At 38.5% G+C, this 19395-nt stretch overlaps 1 protein-coding gene across 1 annotated transcript in view; it reads left to right on the forward strand.

Annotated features, from left to right (window-relative positions):
• Positions 1 to 19395, forward strand: part of SLC9A9 (solute carrier family 9 member A9) — a 592312-nt gene that overhangs the window by 199765 nt on the left and 373152 nt on the right. Inside the window, exon 6 of the mRNA XM_008008833.3 lies at positions 4885 to 4990. Within this exon, the coding sequence (XP_008007024.1) occupies positions 4885 to 4990 (106 nt within the window). The remainder of the gene's footprint in view (positions 1 to 4884; positions 4991 to 19395) is intronic.

Raw genomic sequence — 19395 nt, forward strand, 5'->3', positions numbered from 1 at the left:
GAACAACGAGTCATTAGCTTTGTAATCTGGTATTGTTTCTCTGACTCAGAAGGGTTAGTCTTTTCACTTGTATTCTAGGATTACGGTTGACAAAACTTGACTGGCAAAATCAATCCATGCATCAATTTTGCTGCTGAATCTTTGCTGAGAATTTAATAGTTCTCAAAATAATTCCCATATTTCAGCTTGCACCCAGATACCACAACTTTTTTGAAAGCCTCTCCTTCAGATCTCACTGTATACAATATTTCAGGAAAGTAGGAAAAGTTACAGGAGAATTTCCTCCTCCATCCTCCTTCTTAGAAAAAGAAAACACATTTTCACAATAATCATTTTTTGGAAATGGAAAAATGCTACCTCGTTTATGAGAATACCAAGGTTCTACACCTGTCAGGCCTGACACCGATTCAGCTGCAAAAGCTTCACATGTTTTTGATTCTCTATGTGTCATGGACAAGTGTCATACATACTGATTTGCACAGAAAACCATAGAGAGCACTCTCCAGGGGAGAGCCAGCATTTTGACAAGGCTGAATGACAACTTAGGAGGACAGGGGTAGGAACTATTCCATGTTATTGTTCTTCGACCCAGGCAGATCTTGTGCTAGGTTGCTGAGAGCTGCCACATTAAAATATCATTTGAAATTTAAATTCCTTATAAAACACTTAGAAAATAGGGGTCACAGAGCTGCTAATGGAGATTCTAGGGAAGGGTCTGTCACTAAATCACCCTAAAGACTTGGAAGTTCTGAAAGGGCATCAAGAAAGTGGTCAGTTGAAAAGACAGCAGTTTTTAAAAAATTATAAAACATCTAAGAGTAAATACATTGAGATACTCATGGAGTCATGTAGTCACTCTCTGTATTTTTATCACTAGGTGGTGTGGTTATCATCTTTGAGATGAAAAAGGATTAGTTTTGATGCTATAATAGAGCTGTAGTAGGGGAAAAGACCCTTGGTATGATGAAGAAATCAAAATATTGTATCATTTTAGTGTTACAGTTTTCTCTTACAGATTGAAAATTATCCTGTGTTTGACCCTAACAGTGTTTCATGAAACTTGCATTATCTGCCTCCAAGATATTCTGCACATTTTCAACCCTCCTCTAGCCTCTAACTCATGTGTTTCTCTCCTGACTCTCAGCAGTTGATCTTACTTTCCTGAAAAGATGCATTCCCCATCTGCCTTTCAGTTTTCTTCTGCCTTCTCCAGACCTTGCTCCAGCAGGTTTCTCATCCTTTTTCTCTGTCTTCAACCTCTCTTTCCTCTGGCTTACTCTTGTCAACCTATAAATTATATGTCTAAGAGAAAGCCTCACTTAGACCTCATAGGTTATGGATTTTTCTCTCTTCATCCTTTATCAAAAGCTTCTTAGAGTGCAGTCCACACCGCTGGCTCCTCACTCATTCCCCTCAAAGACCCTTACCATTTGATGGCTGAAATTATTTTCTCAGAGATCTCCAGGGATTCAGTAGTATCTCTCAGTTATCACATTCCTCTACTATGCTTACCTAGAGGTAGGGGTGTGTGTGTGTGTGTGTGTGTGTGCATGCACATTCATCTACTTGAGCATAAGATCATATGTGCTTGTATCTTTTATTATCAATTTGAAAGACAAAGTGAATTTTTCTCTCACTACAACATCAGGTAGGAAGAGGGTATGTAGAGGAGAAGGAACTCCAAGCCACAAGTGAAGCATGAGAATCTGCCACTAAAAGATGAATGGAACTAAAGTAAGATAAAGACAGAAATAACCAGATTGTCTGATAAAATCAAAAGTTTAAGAAATCGGATTGCATCTTTTCCCCTTCCTATCCACATGACGTCCAGAATGTTTTCCTCTTGTGGTCCCAAGAACTCTCACTTACATGGGCGTTGACTTTTAGTCCTGCCTTGGACCTAGGTTATCCTTACCAACCTAGCAAGGTGTGGGCAGAGCTGCTATGTGCATGTCCACGGCTGTCCCAAAGATTCTCTCCTGGGGAGGTGCTGCAGAGAGTCTTGGACATTGCATGTAAGATTGAGCCCTGCCAAGGAGCTAGTTAAATGAGTTTTTTTAAAGTTCCAAGCTCAGCAGCAGAGTGGGTGACTAATTTCCCGACTCACCTATTCAACTCTTTGTGTTCCCAGCAAAATACTCCCTCTTGTAGGACACACCGCCTAGCTTTATTTCAAAACTATTCCATTTCTTCACAGGGTAGACAAGAATGTGCAAAGTAACAGTTTTCTCTTGTGTGTGGGACATCGTTTATGAAATGGAGTTCAGTTCTTTGTTCAAAAGGAATTGTGGGAATGTCAGAGCAGTGGTGAACAAAACTGGATATTCAATTAAAAGCCTTTCCTCTTCAAAGCTCAAAGCTTTCGTTAGACAGATGTAGAGCCTTTCCCATAGGGCAGAGGGGCTCCGTAAGTGGGGAGGTGGGGTAAGGGCCTTACCTTCCTTTTCGTGGGCCTAGGAAACTTCCATGGAAGTGGAGATGGGCTGCAAGTCCTTTTCAGAGCTTGATGATACAAATGAACAGCTAGAGACTAAAGTTAACAATAGAGAGGCCACGATAGAATGTTCTAGTTTTAAAAAGTTACTTTTATTCCACAAAATCCTAGCAAAAGGAAAATGTTGCTAACCAAATCCCACTGTAACCTTTTTGTTTTGGGTAGATGCAGTGTCTTAACTCTATCCAAAAAGGAGAAAGAGATTACTTAGCAGAAGTGTTTGCTTCCTCCCTCCCACTACCTGCAACGTCTAAAGGTTGTGGCAAATGTTAACAGCTTCATGCTAGTAGAAAGCTAGTAAAATCTCTGCCATTTTACCTATCATGATTAATAGGACCTATTCAACTAGCATAATAAAATTGATTCTATGCCTGATAAAATTGGATCTGGCCAATTGTCATGTCAATTCATGGCATTTTCTTTCTTTTTTTGGATTTTGCAGTAGCTTCTTTGAAAAAAAACTTTTTAATTGACAAAAATTGTGTATATTATGGTATATAGCAGAATTTTTTGGAATATGCATATCTTGCAGAATAGCTAAATCAGGCTGATTAACATACGTATTAGCTCACATGCTTTTGTCATTGTACTGAGAACACTTAAAATCTGCTCTCTTAGCAATTTTCAAGTGTACAATACATTGCTATTAAATATAGTCACGTGTTGTATGATAGATCAAAATCCAGAGTCATTCCTTGCTGCCTCTCAAGCACCAACACCCACCAATTTTCCATCTCAAATATCTTGGGGTGCTGTCACCTCTGCTGTATCCTCCTTGATGGTATCTCTTATTTGTTCACTCATTAAAGGCTTACGATGTCGCATCACTGTGCTAAGGGCTTGTGGCACACAGAGAAGATGAAAACCAGTGAGGTACATTTGTGAAGTACAAAGCACAGTGGTCATTGGTCTATTAGAACCCAAGACAATGAAGATGTAAGAGTTTGGGAGCATGAATCCGGGCCTCTTCCTGTCCTGGTACAACTCATCTTTTACCGGAATTACTGGGAAAACCTCCAGCCATGTGTCCATTCTGCCCTCTGCTCTTCTGCCTGAGCTTTATTTCCAAGGTTCAGATTGTGTCGTTTCTCTTATTAAAACTCTTAATCACTCTCTATTATGAAAGAACAAGCTCCAAACTTCTTAATCCTACCTATAAAACCTTCAAAGTCAACTTGACTTTCTTGCTTTTATTCCCTCGTAGCACTATTTTGTACAAGACAGTTACTAACCTCACCATCCATGAAATAGGAAAACACAGAATTAAAAATACCCACTCTGCCTTAAACATTTGCCATTAGTATCATTTTCAACCTATCTCTTTCCCCCTTGGCAATTAATTCAATGGATCATTTTCCTAATGACTGCTGTTCACACTCTGCTTAACTGTTTTAAATATCAAGATATTGAATAGTTTTGATGAACACAGATAATCAGTATGTGATTATTGACTGCCCTAATGTACTCACAGAGGCTCAATACAAGAACATGGCATATAGTAGCAGGCCATGCAGCAGGCAACCAGAAACAAATCCTCATGTCCTGTTCTTAAGAACACTGAGTCCATCTTTATAGGTGAGCGTGATCTCCGGACAGAATGAGACCCAGGTGGAACCATGCCTCCCTTCACAGGAGTAGGCCATTGCAACAACTTCATTTATTCATTCCCTCATTCATTTAGTCATTCATGCATCAAGCAGTTACTGAGTATGGCCTAATACCATGTGTCCAAAGATGAACCCCATTTCCAGGGAGCTCCCAGTCCTTTCTGTGGTAAGTTCAGTGATTTGATCCAAATGCTGGGATCCAGAAAGGAGTGAGTGAGGTCTCTGATGAGGCAGTCGAAGGGTTGGGAGGGGACACTTGAAAGGTTCTTAAAGAATGAAAAAAAATGAGTCTTCGGTAGCAAGAAGTGTGTGTGTGTGTGTGTGTGTGTGTGTGTGTGTGTGTGTGTGTGTGTGTGTTTAAGGAATAGGAGGATGGTAGCAAGTGGACGAGAAGGGAATTGCTGCCATAGTAGAAGGAATCAAAATGCAAAGGTAGCTAAGAAACTACACAGTGTGTTTGGGAAATTATGGCAAGTTCAGTGTGACTTGAGAAAGGCAGCAAAGGGTGGGCAAAGGGGGCAGAGGGAGATGAGGCTAGAGGGTAAGCAAGATGCAGATTATAGGACACTTGTACTTGGGAGCTCAAATTTTGTCTTTAAGCAGTGGGGAGCCAAGACAAGCCTCTAAGCATCAGATATTTTTTGAATAAAGGTCTGGTGTTAGTAAAGTCATTGGATTTGAGAAGATAAGCATTTAATTAATGTTTCTGAGCAGTGACCATAGCCAAGGAAAACGCCATGCCTGCATCTCAGCTAACCTGCATGTTTGTGTGTGTCTTCCTAGTGACAGTGCTGGCCATTTTCCATGAACTGCACGTCGACCTTGACCTGTACACACTCTTGTTTGGAGAGAGTGTGTTGAATGATGCAGTGGCCATAGTCCTTACATAGTAAGTACTAGAACTTGGCCTATGTTTCTTTAACCATGTGAAATGTGCTTTCACTTGTATCTTTTCTCTTATGTCATAGAGTTACAGGCAGTCTCTGGCTTTTTTCAAGGAATTGTTATCACAGAAAATCTCCATAATGGGCACAATTCATTAGGCATCTAATTTCTAATACTATTAATGGGTTTTATGTTTCCAGCTTATTACAAGATACTACCTAGAGGATAACTTATTTTACTCAATGCATATATTTAGCTGATTCACTTAAGGTTCCTAAAATGCACATAAATGAGTTTTTTTCATTTCAAATCAATATCATTTAATTTTTTGCCTTATATAAGTCACTTTCCAGATAACAGACTAATAGAAACCCTTGTATTGATGGGCAGATTGGCAGATTGGAGCCAGAACGTAAGGGTCAGAATACTCTTTATTTCTCAACGCAAAGGTAATGCTGTATAGGAATGCATACATCTTTTAAAAATCACATGACGGATGAAACTGATGGAGCTTCAGCTCAGCACCAGTGCAATTTCCCTTTGTGCTGGAAGGATTTTAGGGTGGGGGGATGAGAGCCAGTGCTCTTTCCTTACCTCCCCTTTAGACACTTACCATTTATCTTTAATAAATGCCACTTCAGTGGCTTTCACTGTGCCAGAGGTCTCTTCCTGGTTTTAGATTAAGACCAACATTTTGGGCAACTGTCAGATATCCCAAAAGAAAGTCGATATCTGATAATTAAATGTGACAAAAAGATTCTATTCTGGGTGTTAATTACTTCGAATGCAGTTGAAAATGTATTGTGAAGTAACAAAAGATTGTTAAAAGTCAGATCTCACAGAGGGGAGTAGGAAATGACAGAACAGCACTACTCTTTTTTTTTCTTTCTTTCTTTTTGCTAGTTGACATTTCTTAAGGCTGCTGCCCCAAAGTTGTCAGTGAATTCAACAACTTTCAAGTGTGTCTCCAAATATACTTACATTTCACCTGGCCACGGAGAAGTGTCTTTCCTGCTTTAAATGAAAATATCAGCGAGTGCAAATTAAGAGCAAAAGCCATGGGCAGATTCACAAATGCTAAAGGATGCTTTTAAAGAAACACCAAGAACAATTAATTAGGACATCAGAAATCCCTGTCCAAGAAATACTAGCATTAAAAGAACATTTGGAGTAAAACTCTTTAAAAATCTGCTGAGTTCCTCATTTTTACTTCCTGAGCTGCCAAGTTGGAAAAGGCCAAGCAAAGCAAAACCACTAAAGTGCAAATGAGCTTGGGAAAGAATCATGCAGACACAACCAGGGAAGGTTTGGCCTTTCTGGTTTCAGGACTACCATTCACAGTAGTTTTCCATTAAAAATGCAGACGCTAAGGATAAATGTTGATGCTGTTGAGCACCAACCTGGGTTCATTTGAAATAGTCCAGGTAGTATCTCCTCAGGTCAATACATGGTTGGTATTGCAGGTGCCTCTCCTACCTCTCTACCCATGTCTTCATAAAGTCTTAATAAAAGAAGATATGTTTCACACCGTGGCAAGAGCTCTTCCTTTCTAGGAATGAGACGTTGCCATTCTAGCTGAAATCTTGTACTCCTCAGCTTCGGCAATTCTGGTATCGTACAGTGATCCCAGTGAGCTCCAATGTAAAATAAAGGGTAATCCTAAGTAAAATCATTTCACTTCCAAAGCTTACATATTTGAATACCAGCTCTTTCTTTCCATGAGCTCTACTGAGTGGTCTATAGCACTGCCATATCCTGGCCCAGGCTGTCTACCAGTGCTGTCTGCTGCTCACCGTGTCCTCCTTTTTGCACATTTCCATGTGCCATTCTCTTCACTTATTCTCACTTGCTCATTTGCTTCTTAAACTTAATTTATAGCACACATACTATTCTCTTTGTACATCTATTTACACAGATATTTCCTCTCCTTGCAATGCCTTATCTCCACACACTCCCTGCCAACCATTTTCTGGTTCCCTTAGGAAAGCCATATTTACATATCATTTAAAGGCCTTCTATGACTTTCAGTCTAAAAGTTCAAACATTGTCTCTCCATTTTTCTTTCTCTTCACACTAGACCTTGTATAGCACCCTGACACAACTCTCTGGGTGGTATCTCGCTGCCTTTGGACAAAACTCACTCCTCTTGGGTTCACCAATTCAGCTTCTGGTTCTGCCTAATCAAGTCTTTCAACTGTTCCCTCAGTCTCCTTCTTTGGGAACCTCCAGCCCACAGGCTGAGCTTCTGCTTCACCCCTGCACAGCACTGGATTTACATATATATTTGCCTTTCTAGATAGTAACTTTTTGAAAGCAGACTCTATGTACTTGAAGTGTGTCTTAGAAGAACAAATGGAAACTTCTTTTGTGTTTTCCCTTTCTTCTTCCGTCTTTGTGTGGTTTTGAAGTTTAAAAACAGTGATAGAGTTATTCTTGTGTCATGGAAAAACAAGTTTTCCATTTTGATGTGAAACCCAATTATTGATGACTATAACCCTTGACCAAGCCCCCAGAGCCCCTCTGAAATAGCCATATACTTTTATTTACCTTCTCATCTGCCAGCAAACCCCTTTGCTTAAGAACCATCTTTTTTAGTTTTAGTATTTTTACACTTTTAATAGTATTGTGGCAATACTGTGCTCTAGGATTTAGCCACATTTTAGATTAAAGCAGCCTTTCTTTGCCAATCTAAGAAGCATATGATTAATTATAATACTGTTTCTTGGGTTAACTGTGCTCTGAATTTCAGATACCTAACATAATTAAATTTGATGGCCACAACTCTTGTACGTAGCAGCAGCTGGTGGGTGCTATATCATGCTCCTGTGATTTAAAATGATCCAGAATTGTTTGTGCTAAAATGCAAATAACTTTATTTAACATAAAAGTTTTGAAATTAGCTTGTCCCTAACTCATACTATTATTTCAAACATAAAGGGAATGTCATGCTCAAACATGTATGCATACTGCCTCACAAATGAATGCCACATGATACATTTGCATTTCTAAATGTTATTTAATAGGCTATGAAGGAAGGCAAAAGATATATGGAAGAGATCTCAAGGGGTGTGTTTTTGAATCCTGAACAAAAACCTTAATTTCAGAGGCAGCATAATAGAGTAGAAAGAAGCCTAGGTTAAAAGTCAGAAGATTTGGTGTCAAAATGGCCACTAATTAACTGTGCAATTACTACAGTTGACAGGAAACCAACCCAAACTGAGGTGAACAAAAAAGGAATCTGTATTAGCTGATGTAACTGAACACCAGTAACAGAAATGGCTCAGTCAAGGATCCAATGAAATGAACAGGAATCTTTCTTGGCTCAACTTCATGGTTAGCGCCCTCTTCTGGTTACAAGATGGCTGCCAGCATTTCCCAGGGCTGTCTCTTCAGGAGATTTGACCAAGAATTTTTGCTCCACCATTCCCAGACTAAATTTTAGTACCTTTCATAGATTCTGATGCAGTTTATCTTGGAATAATTACTATGGCCAGTAAAGGTACAGCATTTATTGGCTTGGGTCTAAGTCACCTGCTCCATGAGTTCAAGGGTATATAATCAGCTTCATTGGAAGCACATGAGCTGAGACTGGAGCAAGGTGGAATTATTGCTCAGGTAATACTGCCATGATAAAGGAAAAGTGGATGCTGGATAGTAACACAACAAAACAAAACCTAGATCGGGGTCCTCAACCCCCAGGCTGTGGACCAGCACTGGTCTGTGGCCTATTAGGAATTGGGCCACACAGCAGGAGGTGAGCAGTGGGCCAGTGAGCAGTACTGCCTGAGCTCCGCCTCTGTCAGATCAAGGGCAGCATTAGATTCTCCTAGGAGCGCAAACCCTATTGTGAACTGCGCATGTGAGGGATCTAGGTTGCACACTCCTTATAAGCATCTAATGCCTGAGAATGCCTTTCATCCTGAAGCCATTCCCTCCCCCAATCTATGGAAAAATTGTCTTCCACGAAACAGTTCCCTGGTGCCAAAAAGTCTGGGGACTGCTGACCTAGATGAACACTACCGTGATTTTGTATGGCCATAAACTCCCTATGCTAATTTATTGATCTAGAAAATGTGAGAATAGTTGTTCCATATACATTATGGAATTATTCTGAGTAATAAAGTAATTACGGTTGTAAAGGCCCTGTAATCTACATAGCCTATGCTATATAAATATAAATATAATTCCTACCCTTATTTATATCAATATCTTTCATTCTACTTACAGAGATCTCTCTGGTTTTATTAAAATGACTAAAGATAAATCTGCTTCTAGTGAAGCATTTCTTCATAAATACGGCTTTTTATGATCCAGGAAACTTAGAGAATAACCATTTTTACATGTGATTTCCTCTATTAGGAATGAATCACTTAGTTAAGACATACTGTCTAAAGTTGATAAATCAAGAAACAGAGGTTGAAGTATTAATATGTTACTTAAAGTTATAAAGGTGCTCACAACCAAAACTGATATTTCTTGTGGAAGTTAAGCAGAAAAAAAGGAGAAAGAAAGGAAGGGAGAAGCTAACTAAAATTCTGCATCTGGCATACTAGGAAATGAACAGATGCTATGTGGAGTTGCTAAGTCAAGAAATGAAAATGTATGCATATTGTTAAGAGTCATAGAATAACAATCAGAAAAAATAAACCCATAAATGGTTAAAATCAGATACCTTTGCTGTTTAGGATCACGATATAGGCAAAGGATGAAAAATAAGTTAACTCTTTATTTTATACTCTTCTATGCTGTCTGAATGTTTTTAATGTGTTTGCATTATATTTACTTATATATTCTTCAGGTGATCAAGCTATCAAACGCAGAAACTATAAAATAAAAGCCCATTTGTTTGATGGCAATAGAGTCAAGCAATCCTAGCAGGCAAAAACCACTACAAAAAAATTAAATGACGAATAATAAACCAAGGGAAGCATTTTCAACACATGTTGATCAGTTAATAGTCTTTGTAATATACATGATGAATTGTTAATCTCATCACTATACCTAATTCATTATTTATGTTACCTTGGGCAAGTTACTCAATCCCCCTGTGCCTTGGCAGCCTCATTTGTAAAATAAAGACAGTAATAGCACTTACCTCACAGGATGGGATTAAACATAAAACACCTAAATCAGGGCCTAATGCTCAATACACATTAAATGTTAGCTGTTGCTGTTACTCCTATCATCAAAGACCAATAATAAAAGGTAAGCATAATAGAAAAATGGACAAATGATATAAATAGTGAATAAACAAAAGAAGAAACATAAATGGGCAATAGTTGTACTAAATAAGATCAGCTTCACTAATAATGAAATAAAACAAATTAAACCAACAATGGAGTACTATTTTTACCTGGCAAGTATTTGAATCTTCAGGACTCAGAAAAGAATAATCATACTTGGAGTAAGTCAGAGTTTGGGAATTGAGAACCCTCCTATATGGTGAAAAAGGAAAGTGATAAAACTTTTACAAAGGCACTATTTACTGAGTCATTAGAATTTGTGAATCATTTGATCCAGCAATTTTGTTTCTAGATATTTGTTCTAAGAGGTAATTATGGGCATGTGCAACAGTCTCTCCATGGAGATGAGTTGAGCAATGAGTCTCTCCATTGATTTGAGCAAGAAGTTATGCACAATGGTTACTAGTTGGTTGAGTGAATTCTAATATATTAATATCATGGAACCCTATGAAGTCATTTAAAAAATGATAAAGAAAAAATATGTTTATGTAAATGGGAAAAGAGATTCACAATACATTTTTAAGTAAATAGGAATATTTAATATATAATATTTATATTTAATAAGTATTAAATAAGAAAATTTAGTATATAATAAGATCTAGCTTGGTTAAAAATTCACAGCCAAATTTATATGTGCAAATGCATCTAAAATTATTATATATACTAATATATATTATATGTATTATATATGAATATAATTATATATGATTAAATTTTATATATTTTTATTATACCCATATATATAAATAACATATAACATTTGTATTATTTATATATAATTTATATGGAGTCAGAAGTGTTATGTGGAATCACAAGTGATTTTTATTTTTTTCTTTTGGCTTGCATATATTTATTTAAAATAGAGCAAACTACTTATGATAGACTCTGGTCCCGAAAATCCCCATTAACATACTTAATAATTGGCAACCTTCATTTAAGTGCAGATTGCACAGAGATAGAAGTCTGAAATTCTTTTTCTACCCATGATAGAAGAAAAAAAAGAGGATGTTGAATGTTTTGGGCCATTTATCTGCAAAACAGAAATATTGCCATTGTTGTACTGAAACCTACTTGTAAAATAATTCCACAGTGTGCAAATGCCTCCAGGTTTTCTTAGAGATAAAATAAGTATCTCATTAAACAGCTGACTCTTGGATGACAATAAATACATACTAGATGTCTTTATTCCCTGTGAAGTAAATGCTTATAAGGAAATTTGATGTCGATTATTTAAAAAGATGAAGAAATGGAGCACCAATTTTGACTTTTTAATGAGACTGTTATGCTGCAGACAAGTTCTTGCTAGATAATGTCATTTAAAGTGTGATACCAGTGAATGCTTGACACTTTGAGTGGCATTTTGAAAGACTACATTTCTTACCACCCATGTATCTTAAGGGAAATTTAATATGGAAGGTAATTGGATGGCTATGGGACTCAAGCAACCGTGGAACTGAGGGGAACCTTGAACTATCATCCAGCCGTTCAAGAGAAATGTACTGAGGATAGGTATGTGCTAGACATTATGCCAGGTGTTTGTGATATAGATTGGATGAGGATAGCCCCTCATCTTGGCCCTCAATAACCCCTCACTGAAGTAGGCAAACAATAGCTATGAAGGGATTTAATATGCGTAACAAAACCTAACCCTAAAAACCATCTCAGAAAATAGCTTACATGTATAGGGTTTGATTATAAAAAGATGTTCCTAAAATAATTCCATTTTTTCTCTTGGTAACGTCATCTTGAAGTAGATTTTGAGTTCCTTAAAGGCAAATTTTCTCCATCCCTCACAACACATAGGCGATTATTTGGTAGTTTCTCCAATAACTACTGAATGAATGAGTTGATAGACTCCTTCAGAAGCAGATGGGGACATTTTATAATACTAATCATTAAAACCTATTCCAGAGATAGATATTTAACGTTCATTCTGATTCTTCCAACTTTTTGAAAAGCTTTGTTAGAAACCCTCATTAGTGCTCCTCCAATTTGATCCATAGTTGTAAACACAGAGGTGATAAGAAGCTGTCCCCTTTTGATCAGAATTAACTGAAATTGTTATCACAACCAGAGGTACATTTCTCATGAACCTGCTTAACTTAGAAACAAGTATCTTATCTTGACACATCTTTCTGAAGGTTATTCACTTTGATATTTGCCTTGAAAACTGATAATCAGCATGAAACTCATTTATTTTGATGCCTGTCTAGGTACCGGGGTGATACATAATTTAAAAAAAAAAAAAAAGTTAAGGCCGTTTTTGCTTAAGGACTCCTTGTCCTGGCAGTCAATTTCATGCTGACTTCATTTTTCAGACACCAGGTGGCATCACATGGCAGGAATGGGAAGGTTACCCTGGGATCTTTAAACAGAGGCTGGGAAGCAGTGCTCAGCTGGCTTCCAGCTTTAAGTTGTGCACTCGGTGTGCTGCCCCCACCCCTGCCTGCTGCTGCTGTCTTGTTTGTTTTTCTCTCCTTCCTGTTCCCTGGTTCCTGACTCTGGCATCTCCCCTACCCTACCTCTTAATGTCCCTGTTCAGATTACTGGGACTTGACCTTGATTATATTCTGTGACTCTGTCTTTTGTCTCTCGGATGAGATCTGACATTCACTGGAAGCGTCTCCAGAACTCAGCCCCGTAACTTGGAACTTGCTTTGCTCATGTCAAGTCATGCGTGACAAACTGGCCTACCAAAAATAAATAAAAGAAATCCATATTGACGGTGTCTTATCTCAGTTCCAACGTACTTTAATTTATTGGTGTATAAGTCAGATGCAAGTGATGAAAGTGACAGAAACTGAATTCAAATTAGCTTCAGCAAAATTTGTTCATTGGCGTGTTTAACAGGGATTGAGCTGACTCTGGACATGCCAGGCTTAAGACTTCAAGCATGGCTGTCTATCCTTTCTTTTTCTCTATTGGCCCCGATTGCCTCTGAGTGCTAGCCTCATTCTTTCATGGTGCAGATAGATGGCTTACTCTAAAAAGCAGGAGAAGGTGACTAATGGCATGTCCAGGCTTACTTTTTCTTTTTCTTTTTTTTAGCTCAAAATAACATTTCATTCTCCCAATATTTGCATATCAGTCATGAAGATGCCATTTGCCTCTGCTTGTATCAGGAGATCACCCGTAGGCCAATCACATAATACTCATAGGGAATTGAACAAGGTAACTGGTCAGATCTGAGTCACATTCCCATCCCTGTGACTGGTGACATGGAATCCATTATTGGAAGAAAGTGGTTGGAGGACAAGTAAGGTTAATAACATCCATATTTCATGATCCTAGAATGTTCAGAACATGGTGGATTAAAATGATAGGCCCTATGCACTAAAAACTCAAAGAAAGGCTTTATTTTAAAAAGCAAACATTACTAACTGTAGAGCTGATTTTGAAGGAGAGAAAAGGAAGTTCTCCAAGTGTGAGAAACAAGGGAAAAATCACAGCAAGAGTGGGAAGCTGCCACTGTCAGTGGCCATGTGATTTTACATAGCATATACTGCCCAGAGGTTTTGGAGCTGGAATCCCATTTCCATATGGAAATCAGAACCCTGTTCTGATATGTATAAATGTTCGCTCATAGTAATACATCTTGATCAAAGCTCTTTGAATAAGGCCTGCAATTTCAAAGTGTTCCTTCAGTCACACAGATTGTGTAGAGCAGCCTTAAGAAATAGCGATGAAACTTGCCATCTATCTGGAATTTGAGAAGTCAAAATCTCTAGCCTGGGCAGTTATGATACAGGAAATGTAAGCCAATAAATTAACGTGGAGAGTTTTCAGGACTATTGAAACAACTGCCCCAGCCATATCCCCTCTTCCTATTTCCAAATACACTGAAACTGCCCTGAAGTGATACTTTCGCTTCCCAGGTACATAGAAATCCCACTTAAAAAACACAATCTTTTCTGAAAATGAGCTCACAATAAAAAATGTACAGGCCACAAAGAGAATAACTCCACCATGTTGAGTAAAGGAAGGAAAGAAAGGAGATAAGCAAAACAAAAGTAAATCAGAAGAACAAGCACCCTAAAGAACTAAACAAAAAAATACAAAACTATGAGAAAGATTATCAAATGAGCACACTAAAAAGACTAAAGAGGTAAATGGCGGAGTGGGGAAAAATCAGAAAAGAATGGGATAAAAGGAAAAAAAGAACTTTTCAAAATGAAAAGTGCAAATATTGACATTAAAAACTAAAGGGAATGACATAAATGTCATATTAAACCCACCGATGAAACAGAAAATAAAGTTGACAAATGGCCCAGCATGTAGTACAGATAAAAAAATATGAAAGGCTAGTTAAGAGATATGGAGTATAGTACTTTTTAAAAATCCAGAATTCATCAATAAAAATCTCAAAAGGACGGCCGGGCGCGGTGGCTCAAGCCTGTAACCCCAGCACTTTGGGAGGCCGAGACGGGCGGATCACGAGGTCAGGAGATCGAGACCATCCTGGCTAACACGGTGAAACCCCGTCTCTACTAAGAAATACAAAAAACTAGCCGGACGTGGTGGCAGGCGCCTGTAGTCCCAGCTACTGGGGAGGCTGAGGCAGGAGAATGGCGTGAACCTGGGAGGCGGAGCTTGGAGTGAGCTGAGATCCAGCCACTGCACTCCAGCTGGGGCAACAAAGCCAGACTCTGTCTCAAAAAAAAAAAAAAAATTTCAAAAGGAGAAACTAAAGAGAATTGAATTGTGGCAATGTTTTCAAATGATAATGGTTGATAATTTTCCCAAATTAAAGAGATAAATGGAAACATCACATTATGTCTAGAGCTGGATAAATTAACACTAGTTCACATTCAAATACATTACAGTTTTTAGGTTTATTTTGTTGTGTTTTTAATTTTAAAGGGTCTATTTGAGGAACAGTGAGTCATGAATCAAGCAGCCCCAGACCTCAAGTGATTGAGCCTTCACCTAGAGGAGGCGAAAAGCTTTATAAGATATTTGAGGAAGCAAGACAAAGAAAACATTTGATTGATTATTGTTGTGAAATGTGAGATCACCAAAGAGAAAGAAGAAATTTTAAAAGCAATCAGAGAGGAGAGATAGTTTATTTCCAATAAGGATTACTTACACTTACTTACAATTTGGATGGCAATAGTTTTCTCATTGGCAACAATAGCTGCTTAGCTGCTAGAGGATAGAGGAATAATAGGTTCAAAGTATTGCAGGAAATTTATTGACAGGCCAGGTTCTAAATTCAACTAAAATATCATTTAAGAATAAGATTAATACATTTTCAGGTACTTTACCACTCATCAATGATAGGATTTCTGAAGAATATAACTGAGTAGAAATAGGAAACTAAACTCAGAATAAGGGAGAAGCAAGGAAAGTTGAGCAGAGAAATTGGTGGAAACATTCATGAATCTAATAAGGAATGACTATGACAATAATAGTGATGACAGTTAATGGGAGTGGCGGGCAAAATAAGTTAGAAACAATTACTCATAATCCACTACAATATTTAAAGAAGGGGGACACTGAATGGTCATGGAGGGAGAAATAATGTGTATAGAGAAAGTCGGGGGAAAGTGGAGACACAGCAAAAGACCTGTTTATTAGAGCAATCCAATTTTCACTCCAATAGCTACCTTCACCAGAATCCTTCTCAAAATGATACAAAAAACTGTGACAACAGATAATCCTTTTTAATTTGGTAAGGAAATGCTGAAATCAGTGTATATCTGCTATGAGACTGTAGGTAGTCCTTAACAATTTCAGACTGTGCAAAGAATACCTATTTATTAGGAAACTGGTAAAGTATCTTCCTTGGGGCCCCTCCATTTTTCTCTCCAGAATTTTAGGCTCTCTTCTTTGTGGATTTGGTGTTTCCAATTGTAGACATGTCATGTTCTTTCTGGAGGCTCTCCTTCATCTTTCACTTTGTCTTCCTAGTTTCTCTTACTCTGTTCTGACATCCTCATGTTCTCTTATTGTTAGATTTACAACCCACACTAGGAATCCACCTGTTCAGTTCTCTCCAGTTTCTGGGGAGAAGTTACCTCTGTGGGTGGTACACAAGGGACATTTTCTGCCACATCAGCTGTTGTTACGCTGTGTAATGGAGATGCTCTAAAAATCTTTCTTTACGTGCACAGATGACTTTGAGATGATTTTTCTGGCAACAAATCAGTTTTATTTTGTTTTGTTTTGTTTTGTTTTTGAGACAAGGTCTCACTCTGTTGCCTAGGCTGTAATGCAGTGGCACAATCTTGGCTCACTGCAACCTCCACCTCCCAGGTTCAAGGGATCCTCCCACCTCAGTCTCCTGAGTAGCTGGGACCACAGGCGCATGCCACCACACCAGGCTAATTTTTATATTTTTTGTAAAGACAAGGTTTCACCATGTTGCCTAGGCTGGTCTGGAATTCCTGGGCTCAAGCAATTGTCCCGCCTTGGCCTCCCAAAGTGCTGGGATTACAGGCATGAGCCACCATGCCCGGCCTAAAATCAGTTTTGAGAGAAAGTTGAAGAAGGTAATTCTGTCTTCTGCTATATATCATCACTCCGTCATAGTAGCTCCTCATTCATTTTATCCCCCTGTTTGAAATGTTATCTCTCTAGTTTGGAGTGCCCAGTGATGGTTTCTAGTCTGGGCCCAATATAGCCAGCCATGTACTAAGAGAATGACTTGCACTAAATACAATACACATGAGGCAGAAGTGGAACCAAGGTGCTAACATAATAAACTAAGAAATTACAGGGCCAGGCGCAGTGGCTCATGCCTGTAATCTCGGCACTTTGGGAGGCCAAGGCAGGTGGATCATGAGGTCAGGAGATCGAGACTATCCTGGCTAACAAGGTGAAATCCCGTCTCTTCTAAAAATACAAAAGAGTAGCCAGGCATGGTGGCAGGCACCTGTAGTCCCAGCTACTCGGGAAGCTGAGGCAGGAGAATGGCGTGAATCCGGGAAGTGGAGCTTGCAGTGAGCCAAGATTATGCCACTGCACTCCAACCTGGGAGACAGAGCAAGACTACATCTCAAAAAACGAAAGAAAGAAAGAAAGAAAGAAAGAAGGAAGGAAGGAAGGAAGGAAGGAAGGAAGGAAGGAAGGAAGGAAGGAAGGAAGGAAGGAAGGGAGGGAGGGAGGGAGGAAGGGGAAGAGAAAAGAAAGAGAAGGAAGGAAGGAAGGAAGGAAGGAAGGAAGGAAGGAAGGAAGGAAGGAAGGAAGGCAGGCCGGCCGGCCCAGGGACTGGAATATCCATGCTTGTATGATCAGTTCATTTTCTTTCTATTGTCAAGGTACTTAAGAAGATGAATTATAATCAGCATCCACTTTATTAATTCACCACAGAAAATTACTGTCATCTGGATTTCAAGTACCCCAAACACCACATGATAAAAGCAGCCTTTCCCGTAGGCGGGCCTGCATACAAAAGCAAATAATATCAGAGGGTTGTATGGTAAACCCACATAGGGACAGATGAAGGGTAGACTGATGTGTCAGATGTTTATCCTCATCCTTCACACAAAAGCTGTTGTTTATCCAATGGGTCGTTGAAATTTTGAGGTGCTTGGTAATGACCTCCTAAATCCATACCAACATTCAGGATAATTAAAAACTACTCACTTTTAGTAATATGATAAAATTTGGCCCTCTCAATGCTACACAAAGCTGGGAAGAAGACTAGCAGTGTTTGATTCTGTGATTCTTTTATGACTACCCAATCCTTTTTCTCATTAATACAGTGTACTTTTGTCATGATGCGTTAGTGTCATTTGTCTCTATCTAATGTCCTTTAATATCTGGTTGGGGTTCATAGTGATTCCTTCTCATTCCCTCTGTTGTAACTGGTGGCATGAATGGCCACGCTGGTGCCTACTAACAGATAGTAGTCGATAGCTAGGCATCAGGCTGTCTATGAGAACCAATCTTGACTTCTGCCTCATGCAAGGAAAGATTTTCAAAAGTTGCCACACTCACTTCTAATAACATAATCTAAACTACTGCATATGAAGCTTTTGGGTCAGAAGTCAAAAGAGTTAAAGGAAGCTGTGGCTCTCACTTCAGGGGTTGGAGGGTGGGTGCAGCTAAACAAAAAGACAAAACTCTATAAATAGTTTCAGGAGCTCTGAATTAAGAATATTTCATCTGAAGACATATTTTCTTTCTAATACACTTAAACCTGACTTCTCATTCTGAACAACCAAGAAAATGTCTTTTATTTCAGGTGACCAAGTCTGAGTTTTTTCTAAGAAAAACTTTCCAGAGAACAAGGGGCCAAATCAATATGCAATAATAATTTTGGTCTAAATTAAAAACTCTCTCTTGGCCTGGCGGATATAATCTGTTCATATTACTTGAGCTTTGTAATGAATTTACATGGTAGGCTTATTGCCAGTTTTATGTGGGCTCTGCCTTACTGGGGCATGGGATACTTAGGGAATCTGATTAAAACCTTGGGAAAGAGCAGCTGTTCAGCAATAAAGGGTGAACTCTGGGCCCATTTTTCTGTGCCTGACTGCAGGGCCTGACACTCTTGCCAGCTATTGGAAGATAAATGAACTGTCTTTGAATGCCCAGTTCCTTGTTAATAGCTTTAAAATATTGGTTGTTTATAGGAAAGAAGTCAGGAGCTCTTATCAATTTTCCTGCCCCAGGGGTCCTCAAATACATCATTTTTCCCATTGCCAGAATGGCAGGCAGTATTGAAGGAAAAAGGAAGAAATTCTTTCACCATTTAGATGTTCTTCATGGATTAATAGCAAGAGTTTCTCATTTCAAAAGTTAGAGTGAATGTCCACTAATTATTAGATGAAATGACTCACATAGAACTTAGACTCCCCTCTTCCTGGCATTATCCTGCAGTATCAGAATCATAATGTAGTTTCATCTGTTTTTTCTAAAGGCAATTAATTCAAATTGGATATATGAAAGTCAAATTCTAAAGTCTGTGCCAAATGGCTTATTTTCAGAATGGCAGTTGAATGGTAAAATTTGATCTAATGATGTTAAGGTGAGCATGTGATAGTTTGGGCCATTAAATTAAATTCTTACCGTAATATGTTTTGAGGTTTATCCTTTTTCATTTTTACCCCCCATTCCCATTCTCACCCACCTACTTTGCTTTTTATGGAGCTCAGAAAATCTTCTTGGCAGAGTTAATTCTTACTTACGTAACAGTTGACTATTTACATTTTCAGACTTT

This window comes from Chlorocebus sabaeus, chromosome 15, assembly GCF_047675955.1.
Source record: "Chlorocebus sabaeus isolate Y175 chromosome 15, mChlSab1.0.hap1, whole genome shotgun sequence".
NCBI lineage: Eukaryota > Metazoa > Chordata > Mammalia > Primates > Cercopithecidae > Chlorocebus > Chlorocebus sabaeus.